Genomic DNA, 27,313 nt, shown 5'->3' on the forward strand with positions numbered 1-27,313 from the left:
CACAAAGGATGGTGAAGGGGCCTGGAGCATCTCCCCTGTGAAGAAAGGCTAAGTGAACTGGGTCTGTTTAGCCTTGAGAAAAGACGACTGAGAGGGGACCTGATCCAGGTTTATAAATATCTGAGGTGTGGCGGCCATAGCGGTGAGGCCAGTCTCTTTTCGGTGGTACGTGGAGACAGGACGAGGGGAAACGGACATAAGCTGCAGCATAGGAAGTTTCGCACGAATGTGCGTAAGAACTTCTTTAGGTGAGGGTGACGGAGCACTGGAACAGGCTGCCCAGGGAGGTTGTGGAGTCTCCTTCTCTGGAGATATTCAAGTCTCGCCTGGACGCCTACCTGTGCAACCTGGTGTAGGGAACCTGCTTTGGCAGGGGGGTTGGTCTCGATGATCTCTAGAGGTCCCTTCCAACCCCTACAATTTTGTGATTCTGCGAACATCAGCAACATGATGTGAACCTACAGCCTCTTCAAGCAGCAATGCTGCTTAGCCCTGTTATAATTTAAACATTCCTGTGCAGTACCTCATTTTCAACAGAGCAACTCTGTTACAACAGAGCATCATTGCTATTAGCACAGGAAGGTTATTTATTACAGGAATTATTATTTCCATAATATCAACTGAGCCCAAAGGAAGACAGAGCTTGCTGTGTATTATTGTTACTGGTTTCTCTATACTCCCCTGTTGTGCAAATAAAAGCTGGTTTTAAAAGGTTACCTGAGATGCCTTTAAGGTCTCTGATGGTGACCAGGTTCGAGCAGACATGCTGGTGTCTGTAGATGGACTCAGAGAGTAGGAAATGCAGATTGTGTAGCGGCAGGGTGGAGATGAGAGGCAGCATACCATCCTGGTGCGGGATCTGAACCGAGATGTGGATCCTGGAACAAAGAGTGGATAAGAAGAAGAAAAAGCAGTGCTAGCAGGCATGGGAGCCCTGTACCACACAGCAGTGCAGAGCAGACACGGTAAGCCTGGCAGTGGCAACTCTCAGGCAAGCTCTGTCACCCCAAAAGGCCTGGCAAAGGATTGTACTCTCTTCCAGGTTTATACCTGTTGGGATGCTCCTTGTGTTTGACATCCAGGTACTTCAGAGTGGCAACAAATGACTGTGCCTGGAAGCCTCGAGCTGTCCCAGCGACCACAGGAGTGTGACAGATGGCACTGTCTGTCCCTATAGTAACTGCGTTGCTCCTCAAGGGGGTGCCCACATGGCCAGCCTTGTCCACAGCCTTGGCCACACAGCGCACGTGGAACCGCCGGCTGAAATAAATGCTGTCCAGCACCTGCAGGGAGCAAGGAGAGAGCCATGTGCTCCTGGGTCAAATGCACCAGCTCCGCGACATCTCTCCAGGTCACAATAACACTTGGAGTTTTGAAGCAGCACAGACGTGAGACAGACAACTGCATTCAGGCAAAATGGGAGCATGTGCATGCCAGTGTCTGCCTCTCTTGAGTTGAGGTTGCAACTGTGAAAGGTGCCTGAATATGCTGGGTGCTTTACAGCTGCTTAAGCCTGCCCATACACGTGATGGAAAGAGAAGAGGGAACCTGACGTGCAAAGGTCTACCTATCCCCTGCCTCCAGGGATTTGCTCGAATGTCTGAGTGTTCATAGTTGCTTCCTGCATCAATAGAAGTAATGCCTTCAGCAGGCTCAGTGAAACAGTGCTAAGTTTTCTGAAGCCCGAAGAAAAATATTTCTCTAAAGAGGCCTTCATATTTCATACTAGCTCACAAATCTGAGATTTTAATCTCTGTGTTACCAAAGCATGCACCATTCATACCTGAGTATGCATCATCTCGAAACAGACCCAAATGCTTGAAAAGAGCTGAGACACCACAGCTGGGAGAACTCAGGAAAATCCCCAGATGAAAACAGTAATTCTGCTTGTGGGGCAGGATATGAACAGTGTAGGGACAGGAAAGTCTGAGGCCACACATGGAGCAAGGCAGCAAAACGAGCGCCTGGAATAACACAGGCTAAACTAACGGAGCGATGCCTTTACTTCCACTTGAGCTGGATGGGAAGAAAGCAGACAACCCTACAGGCACAAGCTGATACTCCAGATCACATCAGAGCATTGAGCTCCACCCTCAAGCACAGCCACGTTTTCAAGCGCCAGACTTCACAGGTGAGTGATCACACAACACACAGACTGACAGTGCTGTTCCAAGCGCTCTGCTGACTTACACCACATGCTTTTGTAGCTTGGCCACACCAGTATCTAGCCACATACCTTATGGTTGACACTGGTGAATGGTGTGTTGTCAGTGATGGTTTCAAATGGCGACCTGGCCCCATTCCCATCTGTGGGGGTTGCTACTTCCCAGCTGAACTGTATGGAAGACTGGTTGATCCCAGCCTCGCTGCAGCGCTCCTTCATGACCATGAACTTGGGGAAGTGAGGGTCACAGGGAGTGACACAGATGAGCGGATAGCCTGGAGAAGGGGATTTCTTAGCACCATTCTTGGTCGCTTCTTCCACACGGTCATAATCAGCCAGGGAGACAACCTGTATAGATGCAAGATAGGAGCATTTGCCTGGGTCTGACGGGAGTAGCACAACAGGCAATCCTTCCTACTCACTCTGAGCCTGCTGCATCATTGCAGCTCTTAATGTTTTTTTCAGAAACTGTAGAAGAGTTCTGATTCTGTACTTGAAGTGTACTAAATCACATTCATTGCAATGGGCAACTCACCACAGGAGGTGCTGGCAGAATCAGGCTGCCTGATGCCTCCTGATCCAAAATAGTCACTGTTGCAGTGCTGGTATCTCCAAGAACAGCTTCTATTGGGTCATCTGGACCCAGCACCAGAGAAAAGGACTCGTGCCATTCCCGATCTTCGTTGGACATAATCTCCACCTTAAACATGATGTGGTCCACACCTGTGAGAGTAAATGCAAGAAAAACAGAGAATTCATCACTGGATATTGCTCTGAAGCTCTCATAAAAAAAAGCAGAACTCATCTATGCCGTGGCCACTGAAATACACTGATAAAATACACGTTATAAATTTTATTTCCACTCATTGCTACTAATAATTCAGCCTTTTCCACACAGGAGTTTATACGTAAAACTTTAACTATGACAACTGATCTGATTGATCAAGTGATAAATTTACTAGCAGAGGCACTCTGAGGATTAATAATGCCTGCCTTATATTAGCTGTCTGTAGTAAAAGTCTATGATCCAAAGAATATCCCACCTTTGCGGTCAGCATCTCTACTCCCTCTCATACCAGTACGCAGAACTGTTTTGTGACAGCTTTTGTTTTAGCAACATGGTCTATGCTCTTAGAGGATTCAGAAAGATCTCTGCTGAACCTCCAAGGACTGCTCTGCCAGACACCCAGTGCTTCTGGTACAGAGGACTGTTCTAAGGGCTCTTCATCCAACAAATCAGCCGGCTTGCATCACAAAGCTACAGCTGCAGCAGCACATAGGGCTGCAGCCCGGAAGAATCACACTTTTAAAATTAAGTTCTCATGTAGTATATTTGAAATACATTACCAGGGGAAAAAAGCCAAAAAACCCCATCACCACCACCACCAAAAAAACCCAGAAAAATAACCCCAGAAAACCACAAACAAAACAAATCAAGTGACAGAATGTATACAAGAGAAAACTAGGCAAGATTTGAGATGGCCTTCCCATCTTTTCATGTACTGTTAATTCCAGCAAGCAGAAATCTCAATCATCTTTCTGTCTCCTCAAGTATCTACTGCCTGCTCAGTAAAGAGCTCTGTACCTCTAGGATTTCATTCCCTCTTTCTCACTGCTCTCCTGCTTGGATAGCAGCTGAGTACTTTGCATTTTGAGCAGAGGGCACCGGTGCTCAAAGAAGCCTCTACTTTGAGGTGTTTGACCTGAGAATGATTAAGACAGCAAGGGGAGTGGGGAAATCACAGAACACTAAGGTTGGAAAAGAATGACATGTTATTACATTTGTTGTAAGTAAAGGGGAAAAGTTTTACACTCCACTTGTAGCAAGCTGAAGAACTGCGTGTTTTCTCCCACAAATACTGTGAAGAACCCAAGAGCAAATTCCAAATCGAATTTAAACCCCTGAATCTAAAGGTATTATTATATCTTCTTACAGTTCATGCAGTTTACTTCAGTAGGAGCAGTTCAACTGGTGCTCTGTTGCAAGTCTAATACAACAAGTCTCTTCGTCCAAATCTAAGGTTTCCCTTCAGTGCTCCTTCCTAATATATGCTAAATATCTCTGGTGACACCACCAGCTCCCATCTGCCCTCCAAGAACTCTTTACCTGGGCTGAATTTGAGCACTCGACTCTTAGGGTAGTAATCCACTCCGGCCTGAGCTGAGCCATCACGAGTGCTACAGCGCACTTTTGAGGTCCTGTTCTGATCTCCTCTCCGGACCACTTTGATATTTAAAGCAGTGACGCCCTCTGGTCCAGGTGGCTCCCGTACTTGGTATGCAGCTTCCTCAAACTCAATGGTGGGTGCTATAAAGAAACGGCAGTGAAGAAAAAAACCCACATTTGCACCGCAGCTTTTTACAAATGAACTAAATGTACTCAGCAACTGGGCTGAGCCAAGTCCAGCTCCTTTTAGACTGTATCTACATGCCTTCAGAGCAGGGGGCTCCTCAAAGCAGGGGCCAAAGGTGCAGCTGTAAGGGTTGGATGTGAACTAGGGCAAAGAGTGGGGTAAAGCCCCATTCCTATGCTTTGCGCTTCAGAGTATGGCACAAAAATCTTACGCCCCTGCCTTCCATGGAACCATATGTATTCAATCCATTCCATGCAGTGGCTCTATAGCCTCCATTCCATATCACCCCTGGCAGCCCCTTTCTTTCATCGTGGGTCTCTCCAGGCTGAGACACTGGAGAAAAGGCAACATCTCCCAAAAGAAGTACAGCTGTGACCTATACAATTGCAGGAGCTTGGGACAAACTGAATCAAATTGGGTGTTACTTGATCTCTCCCATACGATTAGACCAGTGCACAAAGCCCCAACTCCAGTGACCACGTGATGGTCTAGCATACAAGTCTGTAGTTCTCCAGCAGACAAATTGGTATTTCCATAAGAAATAACAAAATAGATCTGCTGGAACCATGTGATAGAAGGAGTTCATGTAATTAGAGAATGAGCTTGATGAGACTGTGTTAATGGCCCTGGAACCGTACCCTAAACCACAGCTCCCACAACCTTGCTGAGCCTACTCTTTTACCGTCTTCATCATTGGTGATGGTCACAGTTGCCATGTCTGTCTTCCCAATCCTAGCTCCACTCCAATGGTTTCCAAGCGGACTACCAAGATAAACATGGAACTGCTCCTCTGGTTCAAAGGCAGAGTCATCTCTGATGTAAACACTGCAGTTTTTCACCTGAAGCCAAGTGGAGACAATAGAAGACACTGATAAATTCCCTGAAGCCACTGGAAGACGACTCTGTTTCCTCACTGTCTGGATTTAATGTCTGAGTACTGTCAGTCAGTTGGAAGAGGCACCCTTCTATTTTTAAGGCTACTCTGTGTGGAGAAACGCAATTACGTGACAAGACAGAGTACAGAAAACATCTACTTCCACAAATCCATCCTTGTTTGCTACAACAACTCTGAGTCTGATTGACAGAGGATTTGCATTTCACATCTTAAACAGTTTTGTTATGAAACAAAGACCTTCATTCAGAGACAAGTCATATTTCCAGAACCAGAACGATTTATGAACGTAAGCATCTACAAAACCAGTTCTGACAGCCACTGTCAGCTCCTTCTAACAATGCAGAGTCAAGGAGGAGATCTGCACCACTCCTTTCAGAGGTTCTTCACTCTCCCTGTAAGCCAGGTTCAGCTCACCTTCTCCCCTTTCAAGAAAGTGATACGGGACTCGTCTGCATTTCTCCTCTCTGCAAAGTCCTCCATGACTTCTGCTGTCTGGCTCTGGGTGTAGCACCTCACAGAGGACTCATAGCTCAGGTCGCCGGTGCGGATGATGGGGATGTGTAGTGCACCCTCCTTTTCCCTCACTGTGAACACATCCTTGGTGAACTGCATGCTTGGTACTGCACAAAGCACACACACACACACACACACACACACACAACAAAAAAAAAAAAAGTCAGGCAATGCTGAAATCCCAGAGTGACAAGTCAGCTCCACAGTGCCAGGAAGTGAACAAGGCATATAGAGTCTAGGAGAATTGCTGCACAGTCTGACAGACAAAGAATGAAATGGCAGCTTTATTATGACTCAGTAAAGGATTTCATTTCAACAAGTGATCATGACTGCTACCTGCCTTCCTAAGAGCACAGGGCTAGCTGACCCCACAGCAAAAATGTCCCTATTCATAGCCTTTAAGTCACTTATTTCAGTGGCTCCTGAAACCTGCTCCTTCTCTAACACTGTGGTGCTGTTCCAATGTGCTGAAGAGCAAGACAGGGCTGGCAGTGCAGGGATTGTGTTTGGGGGGGCATGTCAAGAAGGGGTTACATAAGGACTCAGTACTGAAATATGTGCTAGGTCTCAAAACATTATCCTACTGTCTGTTAACAGACATAGAAGATATAGCTATAGCAGCATAAAGGAGCACAAAGTTAGATTATACAGTGTGTGCTGTCCTTAAAGAAGCAAACATGAGAGAGGAACAGAAACAGGAGATGAGAGGAATGAAGAGAAACAACAAACAGGAGATGAAACATCCTCACATAGTTACATAGAAAGTACATAGAAAGTACATAGAAAGCATGAAGGAGAATGGAGCTCTGTGCAGAGGACTGTGGCTAAAAGTGAGTGAATGCTACAGCAGAATTCATGTTCTGCACTTCTGAAGTGTCCAAGCTCATGTGGACAGTGATGCATGGACAGAAACAGGGCATCCAAATGGAACGAGAGGATCCCAGGAAAACAGGTTAAATCAGACCTAGGAGTAACCTCACTTGGACTAGCTTCTTGCTGCATGCAAGTGTTAAGTAAGAGGAGAGGTGGACCAGACAGAACTGCGTTATCAACTTACCATCTTGGATGATGTCATTAATGGCCACAATTGCTTGGAAGGGCTTTATCAGCTCAGCTCCATGGGGTGAGCTGAGATAAACAACAAATGTCTCCAGCCCTTCTATCACTGGGTACTGAGCATCATCCAGGATTGTCAGAGTGCAGAACTAGAAGGAAAGCAGAAGTCCCACTTTCAAAAATGTGAAACTGTCATCCTTTCTGGCACTTGTTTTTGGCTGTCTAAAGCTGAAATTATGTCAGACCTCTTCTAACATTGCTAATCAATGGCAACAACGCTCTAGATAAACTGGGCATATCAGTTCAGAGAAAAGGGAAGAGACGACCTTTATCCTAGGAGAGGCTGTCTGACTATCTCTTCTAGCTGGAATGCTAATCTGATGGGAATCTGCATAGCAGTTTCATTTACAATTCTCAGGTGGCCTCCAGAGCATTTTCAAAATGGTCAAATGGCAAATACAGAGTGTGCACATACATGAGAGAGAAGAAGCATCCTCAGACAGAGCACACTCATCAGGAGACTAAGTGGCTCCTCACCTCTTCCGTCTTGCCTGGCCTGAACTCTATTTTTCTGGAGCTGGGGACATAATCAACTCCTGGGCTGGCAGATGGAGGGTCTGATGTCCGAGTGGCACACCACACTGAGGTGGGTGTTGAAAGATCAGGTCCATGCCGGAGAACTGGAATTTCAATGTTTCCTGCATCATGAGAGACAACCAAGATCAGAAAACAGGCTCATACAACAAAAAACACTCCTCAATCTTCAGCGGGTGCTTTTCTCACCACTGCTGGCCCTTGTGGAACACAGGCTGTTGCAGAGAACAACTCTCAGCCCACTCCACTCAGGGCAGGAAGGAAATATCATAACCTTCCACAGATGTTATACGACGCTGCTCCTGTGCTGCAAATCACACTTTCTGACACCTGATCCTCGTGAAAGCCCCTACCACTTTTCACCTGCAGCCTCGCTGACGGTGAATGTGGCATTTCCCAGGAACACTGTTGAGGCATCATTTGGACCACTGATGAAAACGCTGGCTGAAGCCCGGCTTCCAATGCGTGTGTTTTCCGAAGCATCGGCCAATACTATCTCGAACTCCTCTTCTTCTTCATATTCACTGTCATCGATCAGCATGACATCACACGTTGACATGGTAACACCTGGTCCGAAAACTATGCGGCTGTCTTCTGTCATCCCTCGGGACTTGAAGTCAGAGCCAGACTCCAGCATATAAAGGCTGCTTCCCTTAGCTGATTTGGGGACAGTGTAGCAGACAGCAGACACAGTGCTTCCAGCATCTCCTAAAATGCAACAGAAGAAAATGTAACTTTATGGAAACACTCTATTTGGTAGAAGAAATCAGATGTTGACTTAAATAACAAAGCGGCATTTGCTACAGTAAGTGGGAAGAACACCATCCCTGTTCCTAAAATTGCACCAAAGCTGCCTCAGACCTCACTTCCAGGCACACTCCAAATCTGAACTCCTGGTTACTATGACCAGGAAATAGATGGCACTTTGGCACCTGCCTATGGAAGAACGTAGGGCACAGTGATAGGGTCCACACAAAACATGGTATCTAGATCACAGAGAAGCAGTAAATAAATACAAAGGTCTGCTCCTGCTCATGCTGAGAGGAGAGATGGATTCAAGAGCAGGGAGCTTTAACTTGTTGGGTGAATATTAAAAGCAGAGCTGGGGAATAAAAAAAATTAAGCCACCTCTCGTGCGCTATTTCTTGTCTTCTGAGTTGTACCACAAAGCTACTTCACAGCCTGTCCACAGGTACCTCATGTATCCCTGTCCCCTCTTGGCTATCATCTCCAGGGCTCCTCATCCACCTTCTGGCAGGGTGGATTCAGATTCAACCCACCTTTCCTTTCAACAGGTGCAGAGAGAAACCCAGCGCTCTCACTGACGTGGTACGTCTTCCTGTCGAACTGCAGCATGGGCTCATCCTCAGTGTCTGTGATGGTGACTGTGGCCTGGGTGATGTTTCCCAGCAGAGCATAGGCTGGCATGCTGAGCTCCACAGTGAAGCTCTCGGTGCTCTCAAAGACGTCATCATCGTTAATGACGATGGTGCAGGCCTTGGTGTCTTCCCACTCCTCAAACTGCACCTGGAAGGCAGCAAGTGGTCTGTAGGAGACTGAAAATTTCCTGCCCCTTCTGCCTTACCCTTTCCTCAGGTACACACCCTGTGCATGAAGCACTACACACACCAACCTTAGCCAACGATAAATGTCTAGGAGAGGTCAAAGGCAGCAGCTAATGCAGTGTGTAGGCAAGCCCTGAGGCCTTCTGCTCTCAGTCATGCTTTCGGACTTTTGCATGACTCTAAGTGACATTCCTATCCAGGCAAGCACACTATCTTTCAAAAAAGAAATAGAATCCCCTTAATGTTTTTATCAGCTCCACTGGGAATCTTAAAATCACAGGGACTATAAACTTCACCAAGCCACAGAGGTCCGTGAATGAGCACTTTGTGAACTTCACTCGTGGCCACGAAAGTTCCTTAAACTGAAATTAGTATTGCTGAAATATGCTCAAAATTATGGCAACACTTCTATCAGACTAGCAACTGCTGTAAAACCCAGGAATTTACACAGTGCAGGACAAGAGAGAAAGAGTTAATCAGCAGGAAAAGTGGGCTTTCTGAAAGTTTCCAAGGAGCCTCTGGGTAAAAAGATGACTATAAATTCCCAGTGCTTTGCTGAGGATGATTAATGCAGTCCTTAACTGCATAAAAAAAACACAGTGAAAGGATGGAGGTAACAATCCCATGCACAGCACTGGGAAGACAGTGGAATTCTACACAAAATCCTGTGTCTCTGTTATAAAGATTGCGGAGAAAGAAATGGCTGGAGTTAGAGAACAGTCCTAAAAACTATATATACAACTACTGTGCAGCCAAATCTTCAAGAGTTTCAGCTCCTGGAGATGAAGGCAAAAAGAGTGCTGCCTAAGCAAAAAACACACAGCACTGCATGATGTTTCCATCTGGAGGAACAGGAAAAAACACAAAATATGGATGGGAAGCTCATGCCCAACAGCTGCAATGACCAACTGTAGGAACAATGTAATAAGAGTATTCTTCCAACTCAGATGCTTTTCTAAAAGAAGTATTATAGATGCCACTGTGTTTAAATGCAGACTAATGATTTAGATGACAGCTGCATCACTTTTCAGCCTTACAAGAAGCACAGAAATTATTCAATTCGCATCATGCTCCATCTTTGAAGTGCTGGGCCCTGCTTCTCCATCCTCCTCACCCTCACTATGCATCAATCACACAACATCAGGGAGCTGTCAGGGTAAAAAAAATAAAATCATAACAGCAATGTCCAGGCATTCCATACTGGGGAACAGGTGAAAATGTAACCCAATTTATAAGCTTAGCCATAATGATTAGAATCAAGCTGCTGCTCTCCACCAGTTTCCCAGCGTGCCCTGCCTTCACTGTCACTCCAGTGACAGTATGTACAGACAGAGTGTTTAGTTCGTTCTTCCCTCCTCTGCCCCATCCCCAGCCTACCTGCCCTGCGTACTCCACATAGTCCTGCTCTCCGGACTGTGAACCAGAGCTGGAAGTGGCTGTTCCCTGCTCGGTGCGGCACAAGACAATGGCATACTGGTTGAGGTTACCAATCCGCCGCACGGTGACGCTCACAGAGCCAGCACTCTCACTGACGTTGTAGCTGGAAATGTATTGGGCAGAGACATATAACAGTCACTACTTAATGCACAAGCTGAGGGCACTGGCATCCTACAGGAACACGGGCAAGATGCTCAGGCTGGAGAGCAACTGTGTGTTTATACTAACACCAACAAACTCAAGCTGACTGTTGTCTGCACAGAAAATCCACAGGATGCCAACAACCAGGGACTTGGGCAGATGGCAGCTATTCAGCAATCCTGCACCAGGGTGTAACCCAGCACTAGCAGGTGCCTCTCCTCACTGAAACATGTGGTTGGCTCCCCCAACACATCTACAAATCACCAGCACGACTGCTGTGTGTGGTGCAACATCAGTCCTGATCAGGCATCAGGAAAAAGGTATATTTGATGGTAACTGCCCCAGAATTCTATTCTCATGCTGTGGGCCCATCACATATTAGAGTTCTGCCTGCCCCAATCCTGATAAAACCCAATCTGTCAGCAGATTGCTGTAAGCCCCATGCCCTTTACCTGCTGTACGTAAAGCTGAGGAGAGACCACTGGATGTGGAAGACATTGCCATGGACCACATTGGGTTTGCTGTCCTTCACGAGGAACTGAAAACTGTCGGTAGTTTCCTGAACCTTCTCCTCATGCAACACATACCAAATGAGGCCCTGGTTCACATCCTCTGTGGGAGGAGACATCCAATGAGCCCATGCAGAACATGAGCACTTTTATAAGTGAGTAGCACAGACGTGCAGCCACACTGCCACAGCATCAGGATCTCCACAGGCCCTTTATGCTGCTACATACTAACTTCCACATCCCTGGCAAAAGCCAGCCTAAAAGAGGCAACAAGTCACCTCCTTGTTTAGTCTTTATTTGCAATATTTAAAAAAACTTAAAGCAGTTTTAATCAAATGCACGGAATATGAATTTGCTTGTGCAGCAGGTTTCAGCTCTTTTCCATAAGCTGGAATGTCCTAGCAGGGCTTCTCACTGCTGAGATGGTTCCAGCTCTAAAATAACATAGGTATTTTCCTCTTTTTTTCCCTTTTTATTTTCCCACTTTTTTTTTCCTGAGCACACAAGACACCAGGCTTGGCTGGCTGATGACAAAGAACTGATGACTGCATTTGTACAGGACCTTGTGCAGCATGGCGCAAGGCTCCACGAACTGCAGTACCAGAAATGCTAAAGGCTGTGCTGCCCGTTCACTCTCATCCTGCCTAGGGGAGGCTGGAGGGAGCAATGAGAAAGAGCACAGTGGGTAGGAAGCAGAGTTACACTCTCACCTCTTGTTGCTAAAGGAGGACCCATAGTCCCGGAAGAGTGAACTTTTTACATGCTGTTGACTTTGCACTGCTGGATAAATATTTCCTTGACCTTAGGATCACATGCAAAATCTACAACCTATTATGTTCCAAGCCAAGCCTCTAGCTCTAACCTGGAGAAAGAGGGCATATTACAGGACACAGGATGGCAAAAGTTACAGGATTTCTGCAATCAACAAGAAGTGAAGTTCACTTCTTATTTTTGGACAAAATTTGGAGACTTCAGAAGAGAGCACCACTCTCCTGATCAGGCAGTGAGTCTACCCTGTAGTCAGTAATATGATTTTACTCCTTGTCTTCGTCCTTCCCACCATTTCTTCCCCCCATATATAGACTATTTTGATAAACAGAAGCAGTTGAAGGAAAAAAGCAACAACACATAGCCCATCTTCCATACCCTGAGAAAATGTGGTCACAGTTGTTCCTGGTTTCAGCTTGTTCTCCACATAACCATTCCTGGGATCATTTGTTATCTCATAGATCAGCTGTTTGTCATCTGTGTCGGGATCTGTGGTCAATAATTCCTTCTTAGTGATTAGATTGGTTGCCTGGATTAAAGCCAAACCAATGGAGTTAAACTGTGAAGAACAAGCAGTGCAAGTCTTTTTAACCAGTCATCCAAAAAGACCTACCATCCTGCAATGCTCCATGAGAGAGGTTTATAACCATAGAACAGAGTGGCCTTGGACACACAGAGGGTGTGGAGCCCTTAGCTACACCCCGCATGAAGTTTGACAGCATAGGAAGAACTCAAATTTTGCCTCAGATCTGGCTTAATAATAATAATTAAAAAACTTCTGGTTCAAAGAAAAGGAAATTCAAAGCACGCTGCCAAGACCTACCTAGTTGTGGCTAAAAGCTATGACAAATCTTCCAGTTTCAACTGGAAACCATCACTCCACGGACTCAATGATGCTGAGGTGAGCCCTGATCTTGACAAAAGCATTTGCAAACAGTCTCCATTTTAACGCTGCACTCAGGACAGTTCATGCTGCTTTAGTCAGCTTATAGTAACCCACTTTCAAATGACTTCAAACAGACGTGACTCAGTTCCACCACATTTTGCTCTCTTTTTAAAAAGAAAACACCTTTAAAAGCAGGAGAAAATAAGAGAGAGAATTCAACTGCCCAAGACTGTAGGATTGCTTTTACTGAAGTCAGGAATTTGAGCTGAGAAAGCCATTTTTTAATGCAGTTTCCTAATGCAGAGCCTTCAAATTCTTTTTCCTAGGAAAAACTCAAGTACTTTCCTAGGAAGAACTGAAGTTTTCAATTAACAGTGAGTCCTCAAAAACGAGCACAAGATAACGTTCCCTGTGGTTTTGTTTAGACTTTAGCAAAACAAAGGCATGCCACAGCAAGAAATTCCTGTATCTTGAAAGCCATACATCTTCAGTGCAGCTGTTGCAGCACATGCTCACAGATTCCTTGCCATCAGCAAAACTGAAGATATACTGCCCTGGGGAGGAGAGACAAGAGGCAGGACATCTCTGCCTGGTAAGGTGCACAGGAGCTGTACTGAGCCAGACAGCATGTACAAAAGCCTGCTGATGTAAGGGAAGGAAGTAATTTTGTGCTCTGGAGCCACATCGTCTGGATGGAGCCACAGTGCAGGCATCCCTGCACACTTCTGTCTTTTCCAAGAATACAGAGGGGCTCCTGCAGTCTATCACAAGAACAAAAATGCCAAAGGATCACAGTGTTCTCCTGTGAAGTTCCTTCTTCTGAAACAACTTGAGAAACAATCTAATCCAAACCCAGGCAACCAGTTACCTTGCCATCCACGTACTCCAGCCATTGCAAACCCTGGTTGGTGACCACCCTGGGTGTCCCATCATCCACAGGGAGAATGTCCATTCTGAAGCGCTGTGGTGCTGCTGTCATAACCTGACAAAGTTTCAGAGAGACAGCTGTTACTTTGGGAGTCAAAGCCTTGGCCACCATATTCTGAGCCTGACTTCCCTTCTGCCTCATTAGGATCAAGATCCCAGAGCAAATTTGCATTCACAAATCTTGCCATTACAGCACTGAACAAGCATAAAGCATCACATAACCAAGAATATTCAGCATTTATCTTCTGCGGAGTAGCGGCAGCCAAATCTGCCTCCTCTTAGAGGAGGTAGCTTTCTATCATCTATTTCTGTGGTCTCTCTCACCTCCCTTTGTCCCTTTACCTTTTTCCCCCCATCCTCCATAATGAAGAAGGGATTGGTCCCATCAGACACAGTGAAAGCAAAGCGATCCTTCAGCGAGTTGCTTCCATCGTGACTGTAGCTGATGCGGTTCTGGTAAATGTCATCCATTGTGAAGGTGGTGGTTTGGTGGTAATGCTGCCCATTGCTGGTGTGTTCAATCAGGCCGTGTCGAGGGGGCTGCACAACTGTGAATGTAATTGCCTCAGCCTGCACGAAGGAGACAGGGTGATAAAGCTGATGAACCTGAATTGATTCACCCTGCGCTCTGCCTGTCCTCATCTCTCCCCCAAAGCCAGACCCAGAAGGAGCAGGAGGAAATGCCATTTTCATAGCATAAACTTGGTATCAAGACCTAAGCTCAGGTTAGATCCACCGTGTTTGGAGAGGGACAAGGGTAAGCTCTGATGATAACGTCTAAGCATTTTGCATGCAAGTTTGCTGTATGTGTCTCAAAGATATCCCAGATGAAGCACGTATTTCTCAAGCCAGGGCATTGTTTTGTTCAGTCATTCATCTATTTATATACAAACTGGGCCTCCCACAAGCTCTTTGATGTTATCAGATGGGGTATGAGCAGGGAGGGATAAGACTCACTGCAATCTCTCTCTTCGAACACAAGCCCACTTTTCTGATATCCCACATGTGCAGCAGAGAAGGGGAGGGAGGAGCCTTACCTTTGTGTCAGCGTCTGTTGCTTTAAGCTCAAACTCTGTGATGGTTTTTCTCACACCTTCCTGAACTCTCATCCCAAGGCTTTGCACTACAGGTAAGGAATCATCCACAGGATTTATGGTGATGTCAAATGTCTGGCTGACCTGGAACAGGAGGAAAAGTCTCTCTTGATGAATTCAGTTCAACAAGAGCACAACTCCATTCAAACAGTAACACTGTAAGGAAACCACAATGACCCACTGAGTTTGGGTCACTTCCTTCTGGCGTTATTTAGTGAGTGAACATGAGCTTCTAAGCTTAGATCACATAAACATGACCTCTTATATCCCTCCTCACTATATCTTCTGCTTTCTGAGACGTTTGAAGACACTCACTCTTCTCTCCATCACTCACTCTACTTTGTTCCCTTCTCTCTATTTGCAGCTACAATTTTTCCCTTTTAGAAAGTAGGAAGCAGATCTTGAGGGTATAACTGTGCTTCTGAGTGCTTTATCAGTGCACTGAATCAAAGCTGATCTCGATGAGCAAGTGGTAATCAAAAGAAAATGAGATGTTGGTAATTCAGTCTCATGGGCCTACACCTCAGGTAGCTGCCCCTCCCTTCACAGAGCTCTTAACTCTCCCTGTGGCACATAACATCTCTCACAGCAGGGAAGAGGAACCACCATTGCTAAATTACAAGCTTATGTATGGCTTTTTTCACTTCCTATGCTACATGCATCTCTCTCTTGAAAGGACACGAGGATAACAGAATCCCAGTACATCCTACAGAATCAATAGTCTGCTCAGACTCGGGAAAATTCATGCTCGGACCTACCTCATTTGTTCCATCAGACACAGAGAAGGTGAAGGCATCTGTATGCTTTTCAGTGTCACTAGTGTGAACATATTGGATGCTGCGAGAGGCCAAGTCTGTCTGGCTGAAAGAACTGATTTTTGTCCCTAGGAAAAGAACAATAGGGGATAACGCATATAGAAAGAGCGAGGAAGGGAAAAATGCAGGGCGTTGGACATATGTAGCCTTAAGTATTCAGTCTTCACTTGCTATGCTCTAATTCAGGCTGTACCTCATAAACACTCTGTTCAACAACTTCTAAACGAAAAAAGGCACTTCTACAAACAGAACTATAAACTTCTTTACAGACTTTACAACACCTCTCACTGCTGGCATACCCTATTCAGGATGAGCTGCTTGTTATAGAACAAGAGAAAAAATGGTGCAAAAATAGGAGCTGTTTCGATCTTCTTTCATTCTCATTGCCATGAAGGATTGATCTAACCTTGGTATCACTGACCATGGGCAGAAGATTCCCAGCCTCACTGCTTACAAAAATATCCTCAAACTCTCTGCTTTATTTTCCCCTTCTTGTACCCCAGCATGTAGAACAGACTAAGCTCCATTTTCCACACTGACTTATATTGACACTTTTGCAGGTCCTTACGTGTGACACACACAGAAAGGTAGCCAAAACACATTTTAAAAAGCATTCGAGCCTTTAACCCTTACTGCTGCATTTGCCAAGTTTTCCTGCTCTTATCAACAACAAAAACCCAGAAAAAAGGTTTTTGCTAGTTTATCATGTTAAATGGCTGCAAGCAACTATCCCACATAGCTAAGATAGAGAGATCTGGCTTAAATAGATGACCCAGGAATGGTTGATTAGCCAAGGTTTCCCTTGAGCTCATTAGCTTTAAAGGTTTGTGTTCTCTTTTGAGCACTTCAGAACTCTCTCCTTAGGTTTAGGTCATTTCAATCATGAGAACAACTCTTTCAGATTGTACAACCCTCTACCTTTGTCCATTGTGGACACAAAAAAGCACAAAAATCCAAATTGTCACATCTTAAGTAACAAGGGGAATAAAATCCTTAATCCATCTATTTCAGATTTCAAAAGAACCAGATCTATCAATTAGTTTGCAACTCAGACAAAAGCACTGCTTTTTAATTTTCTCCCAGCAGGGAATTTATTTATTTAAATCTTTCATTCATTATTCCTAGTCTGTCAACACGTGTGTCAGAGTACATCTTACACAGTGAGGCTATGACGCAAACCATACACTGAAAATGTGCTATACAGGAACTGACTGCATCCTGAAAACACAGCAAACACACCTTAATGTCTTGTCAAGAAGAAATCCAATTCTAAGAATTCTAATTCAAAGAAGAAATGTATCTTAGGTGAGTATAATCTACATTAGAAGAGCATATTTTATGACAGAACAGATGTAAACTAATTCAGCAAAAAGGCATATAATACTCATACGCTTTGTGGATAACTGAGCATGCAAAGCAACTCTGAAATTCAGATCATATTTGCATGGAATTGTTTTCTGAGTTTCACAGGATTGATCGAAACCCCCCTGAACTACCAGACTTCATTAGCTAGCGGATCCATCATGCCACAGAAAGAACTCACTGCATAATTCCCTTCTTCTCTCCAGAGCATAGCTGAAGATGAGGCTGGAGTTGAAGGACCAAGTGGCACCGTGGTCACGAGGGAGACGAAGGAAGGTGTCTGTTCATCAATGTGGGCTCTATTACCATGGTCATTAGGGGATGGATTCTTTAGGGCACTGCACTCTTTGTGGTCACAGAGAAGGCTGAAGGTTTGCCTGTCATGCTGAAGCAGCAGTCAGTATTGAAAGAGGAGATTCACACAGTGCGCTGGCCTGATCTGCTAAGTCCACCAGGCAAGGCATGGGATATATATTCATTCAGCAGCTGAATATACCCTCATCTGCAATTATCAGGCTGCTGTGCCTCCATGCACCTTATCCTCCAGCTCTTTGAACTAATGACCACAAATTGCTAACAGGAACCATAATTTTTCAGCTGCCTCCATGCTCATTTTTCCTGAAGTGAATCTTTAGGACTCAAGAGATCTGCAGTACTTTGCTGTTAGGATCACCAACCAAGCAAAATGTCATCCTGCTAACCTGGGGAGGCCGTATGCTCCAGGTGCCCCAGCTGTGGCTGCTTGGTGAGCTTGTACTGGAGCTGGGTTGGCTCACTGTCCTGGTCAGTGGCAGAGAGCTGCAGTGTTGTGATCTTCTTTGCAGAATTCTCATCTAAGACCAGCCCTGTGTTAGTGATGATGGAGGGAGGGAATCTGTCCTCTGCAAGGGTTAAATACAAAGCAGAGTTAGGAGAGATGGTCTCTTTCCATTCCTCGGTGTTATTCCCACTGGGTACTAGCTCACAAGCAAAAGACAGTAGTCACACACACCATCCTCAGAAGAGAACCCCCCCACAGTGGTAATTTCAAAATGAGTATTCTGGGACTTGTCATTAACAGAGGGACAGTAATGTAATGTCTCGAAGACAATCTAGACAGAATGAAGACATTACAGGGAATTCTTATGTATTTATGTCTTTTTCAGTGAAGTTTGTCAGAGGCCAAAGAACTGATCTTTGCAGCCACAAACCCTCTCCGTGCCCCAAACTTCAAAGGCCTTCAAAATGACAGAGAATCAAAGCTGCATCTCAGGAATTCCATCTTAATTTGCTGTACATGTGGAATGGGCATCTATAAAGCTTTGCAGCAATGAAAATATAACTTTAGACTACTGTTTACCTAATACACTAATATGAAAAAACTGGTCCATCAGTCTGTTGCCATCTGCATCAATCACATCAAAGGTGAAGGCAAAATTTCCACCAGGATCCCCCTTCTTGTGACTGTAAACCACTTGCTCTGGAGAAAGGGAAAGGAGAAAAGAGGCACTGCGTTACAGGTAACTTCACGTAACTCCCAGTTTGGAAGCAGGCTGACAAATATAAGCCAAAGGACCTGGAGCTTGACAGAGCTCCTGGATTCAGGTTTCATTGCTTTTTCTCTTTATTCTTTTTCTCATGCTGAGAGAGACTTTTTAATACTTAGTAAATGGTAGTGATTCTACCATAACAACCTTATCTTACCTTCTTCCTTGTCCCTTTCCTTTTTCAAATCATCCTTCCCCATAAAGGAACAGACATATTTTGCTTTCCATGATTACCTAAAGTCATTCTCACCTTTCTTTATATCAGCCTGGGTAAAACTTTTGACAGGCCCTCTGACAGAGATCTCAACTGGATTATCAGTATCAGTCAACTGCAAACGGCCCACGCTGGGATCTCTCTTCACGACAAATCTGATCATTGTGTCATCTGGATACACAGCTGCTGCTTTCAAGTGTTGATCTGTGATGTGTGCTGCAGAGCCTGAACCAGAGAAAGAAAAAGCTCACAAACAGCTTCAGCCAATCCAGCTAAGTGATCTGTCTAGACTGGACCACACTGTATAAATAGCAGCTCACATTTTACAGAACCAGGATATGGTACTTCTGGGGGAGAAAGGAGAACCCCACCATAAGTAAAACAGAGGCCTCATCTACAAGGATCCTCCACCTGAACGTCCAATGTGGCACAGCAGTGTCCCAGGCATGTGGTTTGTTCCTGCTCAACTGCCTGCTCACTAGGCTTGCTGGAATGCCCTGGAATGAAAACTGTGTGGGCACTGCACTGCCATGGAAAAGTGGCTTTCAGCCTTGCATGATGTCATACTTAACCAGACCTGCACAACAGAGACATAACAGCTTAAGTAGAGCTGACACATTTTCAGAAATGTGAACTAAAGCTGTGTAGACAAAGCTTCTGAAAAGCTGGCAGCTATCTGTCAGAACTGAGGTTAGATGCTCTCACATGTTCCTCCTCAACTAACAAATACAGAGCTCTGAAATTGTTTTTGGGAGGCAGTGCTTAACTACAGCATGCATAAAAATATCTATGCCTGTAATTCCTTTTCCCCTGTCCCTTTACCTTTCAACAGACAACTGATCCTGGCTCCATTATGAGGAGATTATTTGGAAAAGACCTCCCCAGTCAAACAAAAGGCATGAGTTCACACCTACACCTTGCCATTACATTCAGCAGGAGATGAAGAATTTCTCCCACAGGGCTGCCTGAACAAGTGACACCATTCCACCCTCTCTTCCCATACCAGTGGTGAGCTGCAGGACTCTGTTGACAGTCAATGTGGGCAGCTGCTTATTTGGCAGCTCCATGGAGAACTCCAGCTTCCCTGTCTGCATGTAGAGACCATCTGTGATTGAGAAGCCAAACTCATCCGTCTGCGCTGCTGCACCGCTCTGAGAATAAACAATCAGCTCATCCAAAATGTCCTGGTAGGTGAAGGACGAGCCCAGAGACAGCACTTGTCCATGCTCTGGGGGCTCCACAGCTGTCTGCCTCCTGCGAAGGTGACCTGACAAACAACAGGTGCATCAAAATTATGAGGAGGACATGGCACCCTTTGCATGCAGGCTCCCAGTAGGATGCATGGAAGTGGACATGGTTTTACTAAAAGAACTGATGGAAGTTTTTTGCATATTGCCTTCACTGTACACCCTGCCTTTTCTTTATCATTGCAAGATGCTCTGTTCTTCGGAACTGAACCCCACAATGGGGAAATGGGATAACACAAAAGGGAGCTTTCCAGAGAAGTGGGTGCAGTCTGTCTTTTCCCTCTCTCACAAATTGGGAAAGCTATCAAAGAGCAAGTGTGCCCTGAAGTGCGATTGCTATGCCACTGCTGGTCTAAATGTGCTTTATACAAATGTAGCAGGCTTCTCTCTCACATCAGGGGCTATTACAGATACAGACACACACACACACACACACACACACACACACACACACACACACACAAATATTCATATATTCATGCTCCCACCCCAGCTTGTCAGGACTTACCATGTTCAGGACTTTTGGTAACCACAATGACAAGCTCACTATTCTGGGTGTCCAGGTCCTGCAGGTTGAGCGAGGAGTTGGTAACAACCACACTAGAGCTCTCATGCACTCTGACAGGTTCCAACACCATCTTTGGGGGCTCATCATTCCGCCGCTGCACAGATCCCAAAGTCAAACAAGGGAAAAGGCCAAGGAGAAATGAGCACTTTGTGACAGTAGTGGTGCTAATACCAACAGATGGACGACAGCAGACTCTCCAAATTTCCCCAGTAACGTGGCTGCTTCTAAGAGGATGAATACACCTGAGAAATAAGCCCTGGGGAAGAGTCTGCAATGCACAACCCTTCTCTGGTGTGGCAGAGGATATATGCTCCTGTACAAGGGGAAGGAAATAGTTCAGAGGAAGGAAACTCTCTAATCCCCTACACATGTATTATAAAGGTGTGAGGAAAGCTCACAACTAGAAGGTGCTGTACTTCAGAAAGTCAAGTGTCTATGCGAAAAGAGAGGGTTCTTGCAGCCAGAAAGAACAGGTGTACCTGAATGGTGATGTTGATGCTGTGCACCTCAGACTGGCTGAAGCCATCGCTCACGTAAAAGCTGAAAACATCACTTGTTGGCTCAATGCTTTCGTGGACACTCTGAAAGTAGTAAATGCTGTTCTCTAGAACATCTTGAATGGAAAAAGATGCATCTGTGGTAACAGCACTCTGCGGTCCAAAACTCTCACCTGCAAAACATAATGCTTCTGGTAAAAAAGTGTTCAAGTCACTGATAAACTAAACATAGAAGCAGCAGGATTAAGAGAAGAATGATACACTGAAGGATGCAAGATGTTCATTCCTAAAACATGACTTCTGTCATCTTGTGACCTTTGTAGAAAGCAACATCTACCGCATTAGAGCAGGCATTAAGAAAGCTGCAGTTCTATGCACAGTAAAAGCAAGCCCCCATCTCAGAATTACAACATTCTTCAGTGATGAGACAATGGCTAATGTGCCATCTGGCACCAGTACAATCACTATATCAAACTGCACCTTGCAAAAGTCTGCTCCCCCAAGAAAACCAACCAGTCGTGGCCCATTCAAGGATGGAGGCTCTCCATTACTTAAATGGCAAGAGCTGAGAACTATTAGGAGGAATGACGTGTGATGGTTAGCAAACCACGTACTCCAGAAGAAGGGCAGTATCTGCTGCAACAAGCTGTGACACTACCAGCCCACGGTGATATTTTACCAAGGGAAGCTGTAATTTGAGTAAAATGATTTATGTTATTGCTAGGATCACCCCTGAGTATAACTAAGCAAACAGTCCTCCTGGATGAGTAACTCTGGACAGTCCAGCATAGATTCTACTTTTTCTTGGAAATACAATGACATAAAAGAGTGTTACCAGAGACGCTATTCCACAGCTCTCCCAGCCTTCAAGCTCACTGTAACATTTAGAGGAATTCAGTAGAATTTGTTCTGTAGAACAAGAGCAGTCAAAATAAAGCATGATGAAAACAGAATGTTTGAAAAAGCTCTTATTGCCCCAGTCTCACAGCTTGTACCAGCCTCCAAATGAGAATTAGAAAGTAATGCTCTCCAGAGACAGTTTATCTCGTAATGCTGACCACTGCACAGAGGAACCATGATGAGGGAAACTAGAACCTGCAATTTCTATGTTTCCTTTCAGTAGCCAGGAGGAAGAAGAGAGAGCCAGGCACTTTACCTGTCTTAGTGTTTTCAATGTAGCCATACACAGGTAGAGTGATAACTGTGACCCTCAGATCTTCCTTGGCAGCAGTATCATAATCAGCAGTTAAGTGGTGATGAGCCAGAAGTGGGACCCTGCCCCCTTCATCCACCTGGAAAACAAAAGTGCATGACAAAGTACAGCCCACGCACACAGCAATGGATGAGTCATGACTGAACAAGTGTATCACCAGCCCACGTAGGAGAATTTTCTGGTCTTCACAGTGCTCATTTCTCTGAAGTCCTGTCCCATCCTCCCTCAGATCTGTCCACCATGAGATCAGCTGGGAGGTGAGGTAGAATGATAAGAACGAAACCTGCCTGGCCCCCAAGAGAAGCCTGTGAATGTTTTATCAGGGAAAAAAAAAAAGGAACTGGCAGAGTCATGCTGACCTCTTAGAAGGCAAAATCTGCTTTACTTGTTGAGGAGAATCTTTTGAAGGCGAGGAAGGGTGAACTCCAAGCTAGAAAAGAGGGAGATGACTTCAAAAGGCTTTGCTAATGAGTCTGAAATGCCAGGTATCTGAAAACAACGGGTGTTTTCAGACTCTTTCATCTTCTGCTCACCTTTTACATACAAGCTGGTGAAATAAGGGGCCAAATACTAAACAAGGTAAATTTGACTTGTTCTACTGATATCAATGGGACACCCTAGGAAGAACCTAGCTCCTGACTAGAATAGAAGTAAGCAGATGAAGTTCAGGAATGCAACAGTACACTCAGTCTCCTCTGGCCTCCAAGTAATTTCTTAACCTTCTGCACTCACAAGATTGCATATGTAACACCATGTTTCTGCAGTGATTTGCCCTCAGTCCAGAAAAACTGTCTGATTCCCCACATGTAAGAAATTCTTATCATTGTTTCCAATATCTTGGGTAGCCACTTACAGTGATATGGTCAGCAAACACAATGAGTGATGGTACTGCCTGGGCAGACGTGATGGTGATGGTAAACATCTGTCTGTCAAGCCGGTTATTATCAGCATCAAAAACAGTGAAGTGAAAGACATCCGTAACTGGCTGATTGCTCGTCTCAAACACAGTTGAGTAACTGCAAGTCAAAACACAAGCTGTGTCAGGGAGTCTCACTGACAGCTGGGCTAAAACACCTCATCCAAGCACATCTCTTGGAACAGAAGTGGTATTTCAGTTCCCAAACCCAGGCATTTCCTGAACTCTTTGAAATCACATCTTTTACACTGCCTACCTAAAGTATCACCATGACATTGCACAGAAAAAAATTCTCATAATTTCAACCAACTACCTAATTCTGTACAAAGGAAATGCTCTCATTTATAGTCTCACAGGTCACAATTGCCAAGAAAATACTATCTTGGATACCTTTCACCATCCTAATACAGTCCTGAGTTCCCTGTGGAAAGCCCACCGAGCTTTTAACTAGTATGACTTAGAAGGAGAATAGCTATTTGACACCTGATCCTCTGGTTGTTGATGTCTTCCATGGTGAAGTTATAAACCCTAGAAAGCTCTTCAGCATGAGAGCCAGACGTCCGTAAAAGGGTGCCGTACGTGGGCAGAGATATTAACTGGATTCTTATCTCTGAGTCAGGAGAATTGTTGTCCTAAACATGAAGGAAAAATAAAATAAAATAAAAAAAACACACAAAACAGGGTTAGCGTTTGCTTCCATCCATTGAAAATGGAAAGATGAAGAAAATATTGTTTTAGGGGAATATATCAAACCAACAGGGTCAGACCTTCAGCTGATGAACAATGAATGAAGCTCTAATGATGAGAAAAGTCAATTAGGTGGACATTCCCAGTACCTGCTACAAAACGTATTTTCCTTTTCTCTCAGTTCAGAGAGGTTCTCCTTCTGTCCTTGTATTACACCAACAAATTCCCAAAGCTAAAACCAGTACTTCTATTTTCAAATTACTTTACATTCCCAGAGGACTGGGTCATTTATGTAATATGCTCTTCCCAACTCCAGAAAAAATGAGCCAAAAAGACACCCTGCAGAGGGAGTAACTGTTGCCCACTAATGCTTCAGAGGCACTCTCTGTTCAGTTCTTAGTAAAAGTGGTGTGGAGCAATGCTTCAAAAGCCTGTTTCGTATTACGCAAGAAGTTGTTCCTGGCTCTTTTTAACTTTGTTAGGTACAATCACTTCTGTGACATAATGACTCATATGTCATCTTTCTAATAAAAGCTTTTCTTGGTTGCCAGAAAGATAAAACCCAAGGCAGAAATCATATTCTCAGGATATGGATCAGGAAATAAATCCTCTTTTCTGTGACTGTTGTGTTCTTGACATTAAACCTGAACAGCTCCCTTGTCGACCTTCTTCTTCATAAGGAGAATGGGACAGATCCCTGACTTTTATCCAGGCAGATCCTTTGGAAAAAAACATTTGCCTGCTTTCTTATTCTACCTAACTGCAGTTTTCTAACCATCTCTCTGACAGCCACTATCTTAGGTCTCTCCAGACTCACATGTGCACTGCAATCTCTTCAACCTCCTCTCTAAAAGGAGCGTATCTGCACACCTGAAATCCACTGCCAGTGTCTTCGCTGCGAAACCAACTGGGAGAACACCTTTCTCTGAATTTTGCCAGTAGGACAATGCATACAACAACACAAACACTGGAATCAACTCAAAGCTACATCAGGGAGCACAGAATCTTGGTTTGCTCAAAAAAAACCAAAAAAACAACACAACAACAACAACCCTTGAAGCTTGTGCAGAAAAGAACCAGACAATTTCACAATTGTGTGAGGAGGAAGAAATTGTCGTGGACTTATCAGCTTGAAAATACAGATGTGTTGTTAGGGAGTCTGTTTGATACAAAAATCTGGGATTAACTCAGTTCTCGTCTTAGCATGGCAGTTTCAGGCAAGCAGGGATAGCCTTAAAACCCTGCTGGAAGAAAGAGTCTGTTGTCCCCTTTTTGGCAGGACACAGTCAAAAGCTGAGCCCTTTGCCAAGAATCCACACTAACTGCAAAGAGTGTGGGTGGCAAAGGGTTTGTGTGGGGATTAGGCATGGGATGGTGGCAACATTCACTGGGTTTAGAAATAGACAAAAGCTTACAGTGTAAGCAAGGTGCAATCGAGAGAGAGTTGCAGAGCTTTTACTAGCCACAGTGATTGCCAACAGGCAGCCTGGAGCCAGCTGTGGACCGTTGTTATCCAGCAGGGACACTTCCACCCTCAGCACTGTGGTCACTGTGGTGATGCCATCGGTGACAGAGATTTCCATGCTGTCTTCTGCTGCTGCTGAGCCATCATGCACGTACTGCAGAGCATTTCGAGTGACATCCTCATAGGTGAAGGTGTCACCTTCCCAGAAAGAAATACAGAAGTTAGGAAAACTGCTAGTGCACCAATCCAGTTCAAACGGCCTAAGGCCCCAATTTAGCAACAGATTTAATCACACGCCTACCTGGCATTTAATACCATCCCTACAGAGTGTGAGTTACGAAAACATTTTTAAGGACGTAATATATGTGTAGGGCAAAGGAAAAGCTGTAACCTCGTCTATTTTACAGACACAGTGACAATTCTCTGTAAGTGCACAGATCCTCCTTTCTTCCCAGGTGCTTTGTAAACTCAGGCCTGTCATAACTAGATAAGGCTTCCCTCTCCACATCTGTTTGCACTACTGTCTTACAGACAATATTTGTTCATCTGTTAATACACTAGAAACTGCTGCCACCAAAATCTCCACAGAAGGCCTTGACTGCTGCATCACCACAGATTATGCAGACTTCAGCAGAAATGTTCACTAAGTATTATTTCACATGTAATTTATCATGTAAAGCAAAAGGTCTCTTCTGATTAGCAGCTGGTACTCTTATCACAGTAGAGTGACTGCCCATCAGCCCACATACGTGTTATTGAAATTATCTCGGCCAGGAAGTAAACATCAAACAGGAAATGATCTTTCACATACTCTCTCCTGCAGTCACACACTTCCAGTCAAAGAATTCAACACATCTGTGGCTGCAGCTGTATCTTTTAGAGGCATCTGTCTCCTCCTACCCAACGAAACCAGTTGAATGAATAGGTAGAAGCTGGATGTGAGTAGAAGACTGTGCTGAAGAAGACTTCTGCTCAATTCACCTGCTCTCATGTGCTCCTGCACACCTGCACCACGCTTGAGCATGATGCCATGATGGGGAGGTTTCACCAGCTCAAAGAAGAGGTCCTCAGGAGCTGTATCTGTGTCGCTCACAGCCAACTGGATCCCTGTGCCAGAGATATAGAACAGAGGCTTCAGCATCCTTACACACTGCTCTGGTAACGTCCCTAAACTCTGTCATCTGTTTTTGTGAACAGAGACAAAAAATTTTAATTTAGTCAGTACCTGAAAAGTCAAATAATTCTGGAGCATCCCTAGCCCAAGGGCTTGCTGCCTTCATGGAAATAATTAGTCCCATGATAATGTTTGGATCGGATATTGATTCAGAGAACTTACTGCCAGTGACTCACAGTATTTCTAGTATGACAGCTACACAAACCTTCAGTTTTTAAGAGAGAGAGATGTGCGTATGTCCACATATTAGAGTGATATTTATAAAAACTCCAACAAGCATCCTGACACCACCGGAAAGTGGCTTACGAGAAAAAACTCTGCTGCCCCATCCTTTCCAGCCTACTCACCAATGGTGGCCTTGCCCCCCTGGCTGACCTCCAGGAAAGGAGCTGTGATCTGGAAGACTGGAGGATGCTGCTCTGCAGAGAGCAAGTGAATGACAAACACCATCTCTGGGGTTGTGTGCTCTCCACCTGACACTAGACACAGACAAAAACAACAACTGAGCATAGGGATGTGCTTTCAGAGATTCACAAATCTACAGATCTGTGTGGGCGTAAACATACAACTCACACCTATCCAGAGGTATTTATCTTTGTCCCTAACTCATTTTCTAGCACAAAAAGTATAACTTGTAAAAATCAGAGCATGTGTGTGTGCATACTATCTTCCATTTATCTACCAAGCGTACCCATAAGTCTCCTTGCAAGTGTATCACTTTGCATA

At 44.8% G+C, this 27,313-nt stretch overlaps 1 protein-coding gene across 1 annotated transcript in view; it reads right to left on the bottom strand.

The window, feature by feature from the left end:
• Positions 1–416: 416 nt before the first annotated feature.
• FRAS1 (Fraser extracellular matrix complex subunit 1) overlaps positions 417–27,313 on the bottom strand; it is a 42,939-nt gene continuing 16,042 nt past the window's right edge. Inside the window, exons 8-37 of the mRNA XM_010709645.3 lie at positions 26,935–27,066; positions 26,395–26,520; positions 25,364–25,611; positions 23,745–23,893; positions 23,199–23,361; positions 22,289–22,424; positions 21,115–21,305; positions 20,576–20,729; positions 19,824–20,087; positions 18,857–19,045; positions 18,420–18,539; positions 17,782–17,961; positions 15,662–15,786; positions 14,847–14,987; positions 14,152–14,379; positions 13,751–13,864; positions 12,375–12,525; positions 11,172–11,331; positions 10,519–10,681; positions 8,857–9,103; positions 7,940–8,284; positions 7,520–7,680; positions 6,984–7,131; positions 5,828–6,033; positions 5,201–5,357; positions 4,272–4,472; positions 2,700–2,887; positions 2,237–2,512; positions 1,051–1,283; positions 417–878 (exon numbers count right to left, since the gene is read on the bottom strand). Coding sequence (XP_010707947.1) covers positions 617–878; positions 1,051–1,283; positions 2,237–2,512; positions 2,700–2,887; positions 4,272–4,472; positions 5,201–5,357; positions 5,828–6,033; positions 6,984–7,131; positions 7,520–7,680; positions 7,940–8,284; positions 8,857–9,103; positions 10,519–10,681; positions 11,172–11,331; positions 12,375–12,525; positions 13,751–13,864; positions 14,152–14,379; positions 14,847–14,987; positions 15,662–15,786; positions 17,782–17,961; positions 18,420–18,539; positions 18,857–19,045; positions 19,824–20,087; positions 20,576–20,729; positions 21,115–21,305; positions 22,289–22,424; positions 23,199–23,361; positions 23,745–23,893; positions 25,364–25,611; positions 26,395–26,520; positions 26,935–27,066 — 5,558 coding nt within the window. The 3' untranslated portion in view covers positions 417–616. The remainder of the gene's footprint in view (positions 879–1,050; positions 1,284–2,236; positions 2,513–2,699; positions 2,888–4,271; positions 4,473–5,200; positions 5,358–5,827; positions 6,034–6,983; positions 7,132–7,519; positions 7,681–7,939; positions 8,285–8,856; positions 9,104–10,518; positions 10,682–11,171; positions 11,332–12,374; positions 12,526–13,750; positions 13,865–14,151; positions 14,380–14,846; positions 14,988–15,661; positions 15,787–17,781; positions 17,962–18,419; positions 18,540–18,856; positions 19,046–19,823; positions 20,088–20,575; positions 20,730–21,114; positions 21,306–22,288; positions 22,425–23,198; positions 23,362–23,744; positions 23,894–25,363; positions 25,612–26,394; positions 26,521–26,934; positions 27,067–27,313) is intronic.

Source organism: Meleagris gallopavo, chromosome 4 (genome assembly GCF_000146605.3).
Source record: "Meleagris gallopavo isolate NT-WF06-2002-E0010 breed Aviagen turkey brand Nicholas breeding stock chromosome 4, Turkey_5.1, whole genome shotgun sequence".
NCBI lineage: Eukaryota > Metazoa > Chordata > Aves > Galliformes > Phasianidae > Meleagris > Meleagris gallopavo.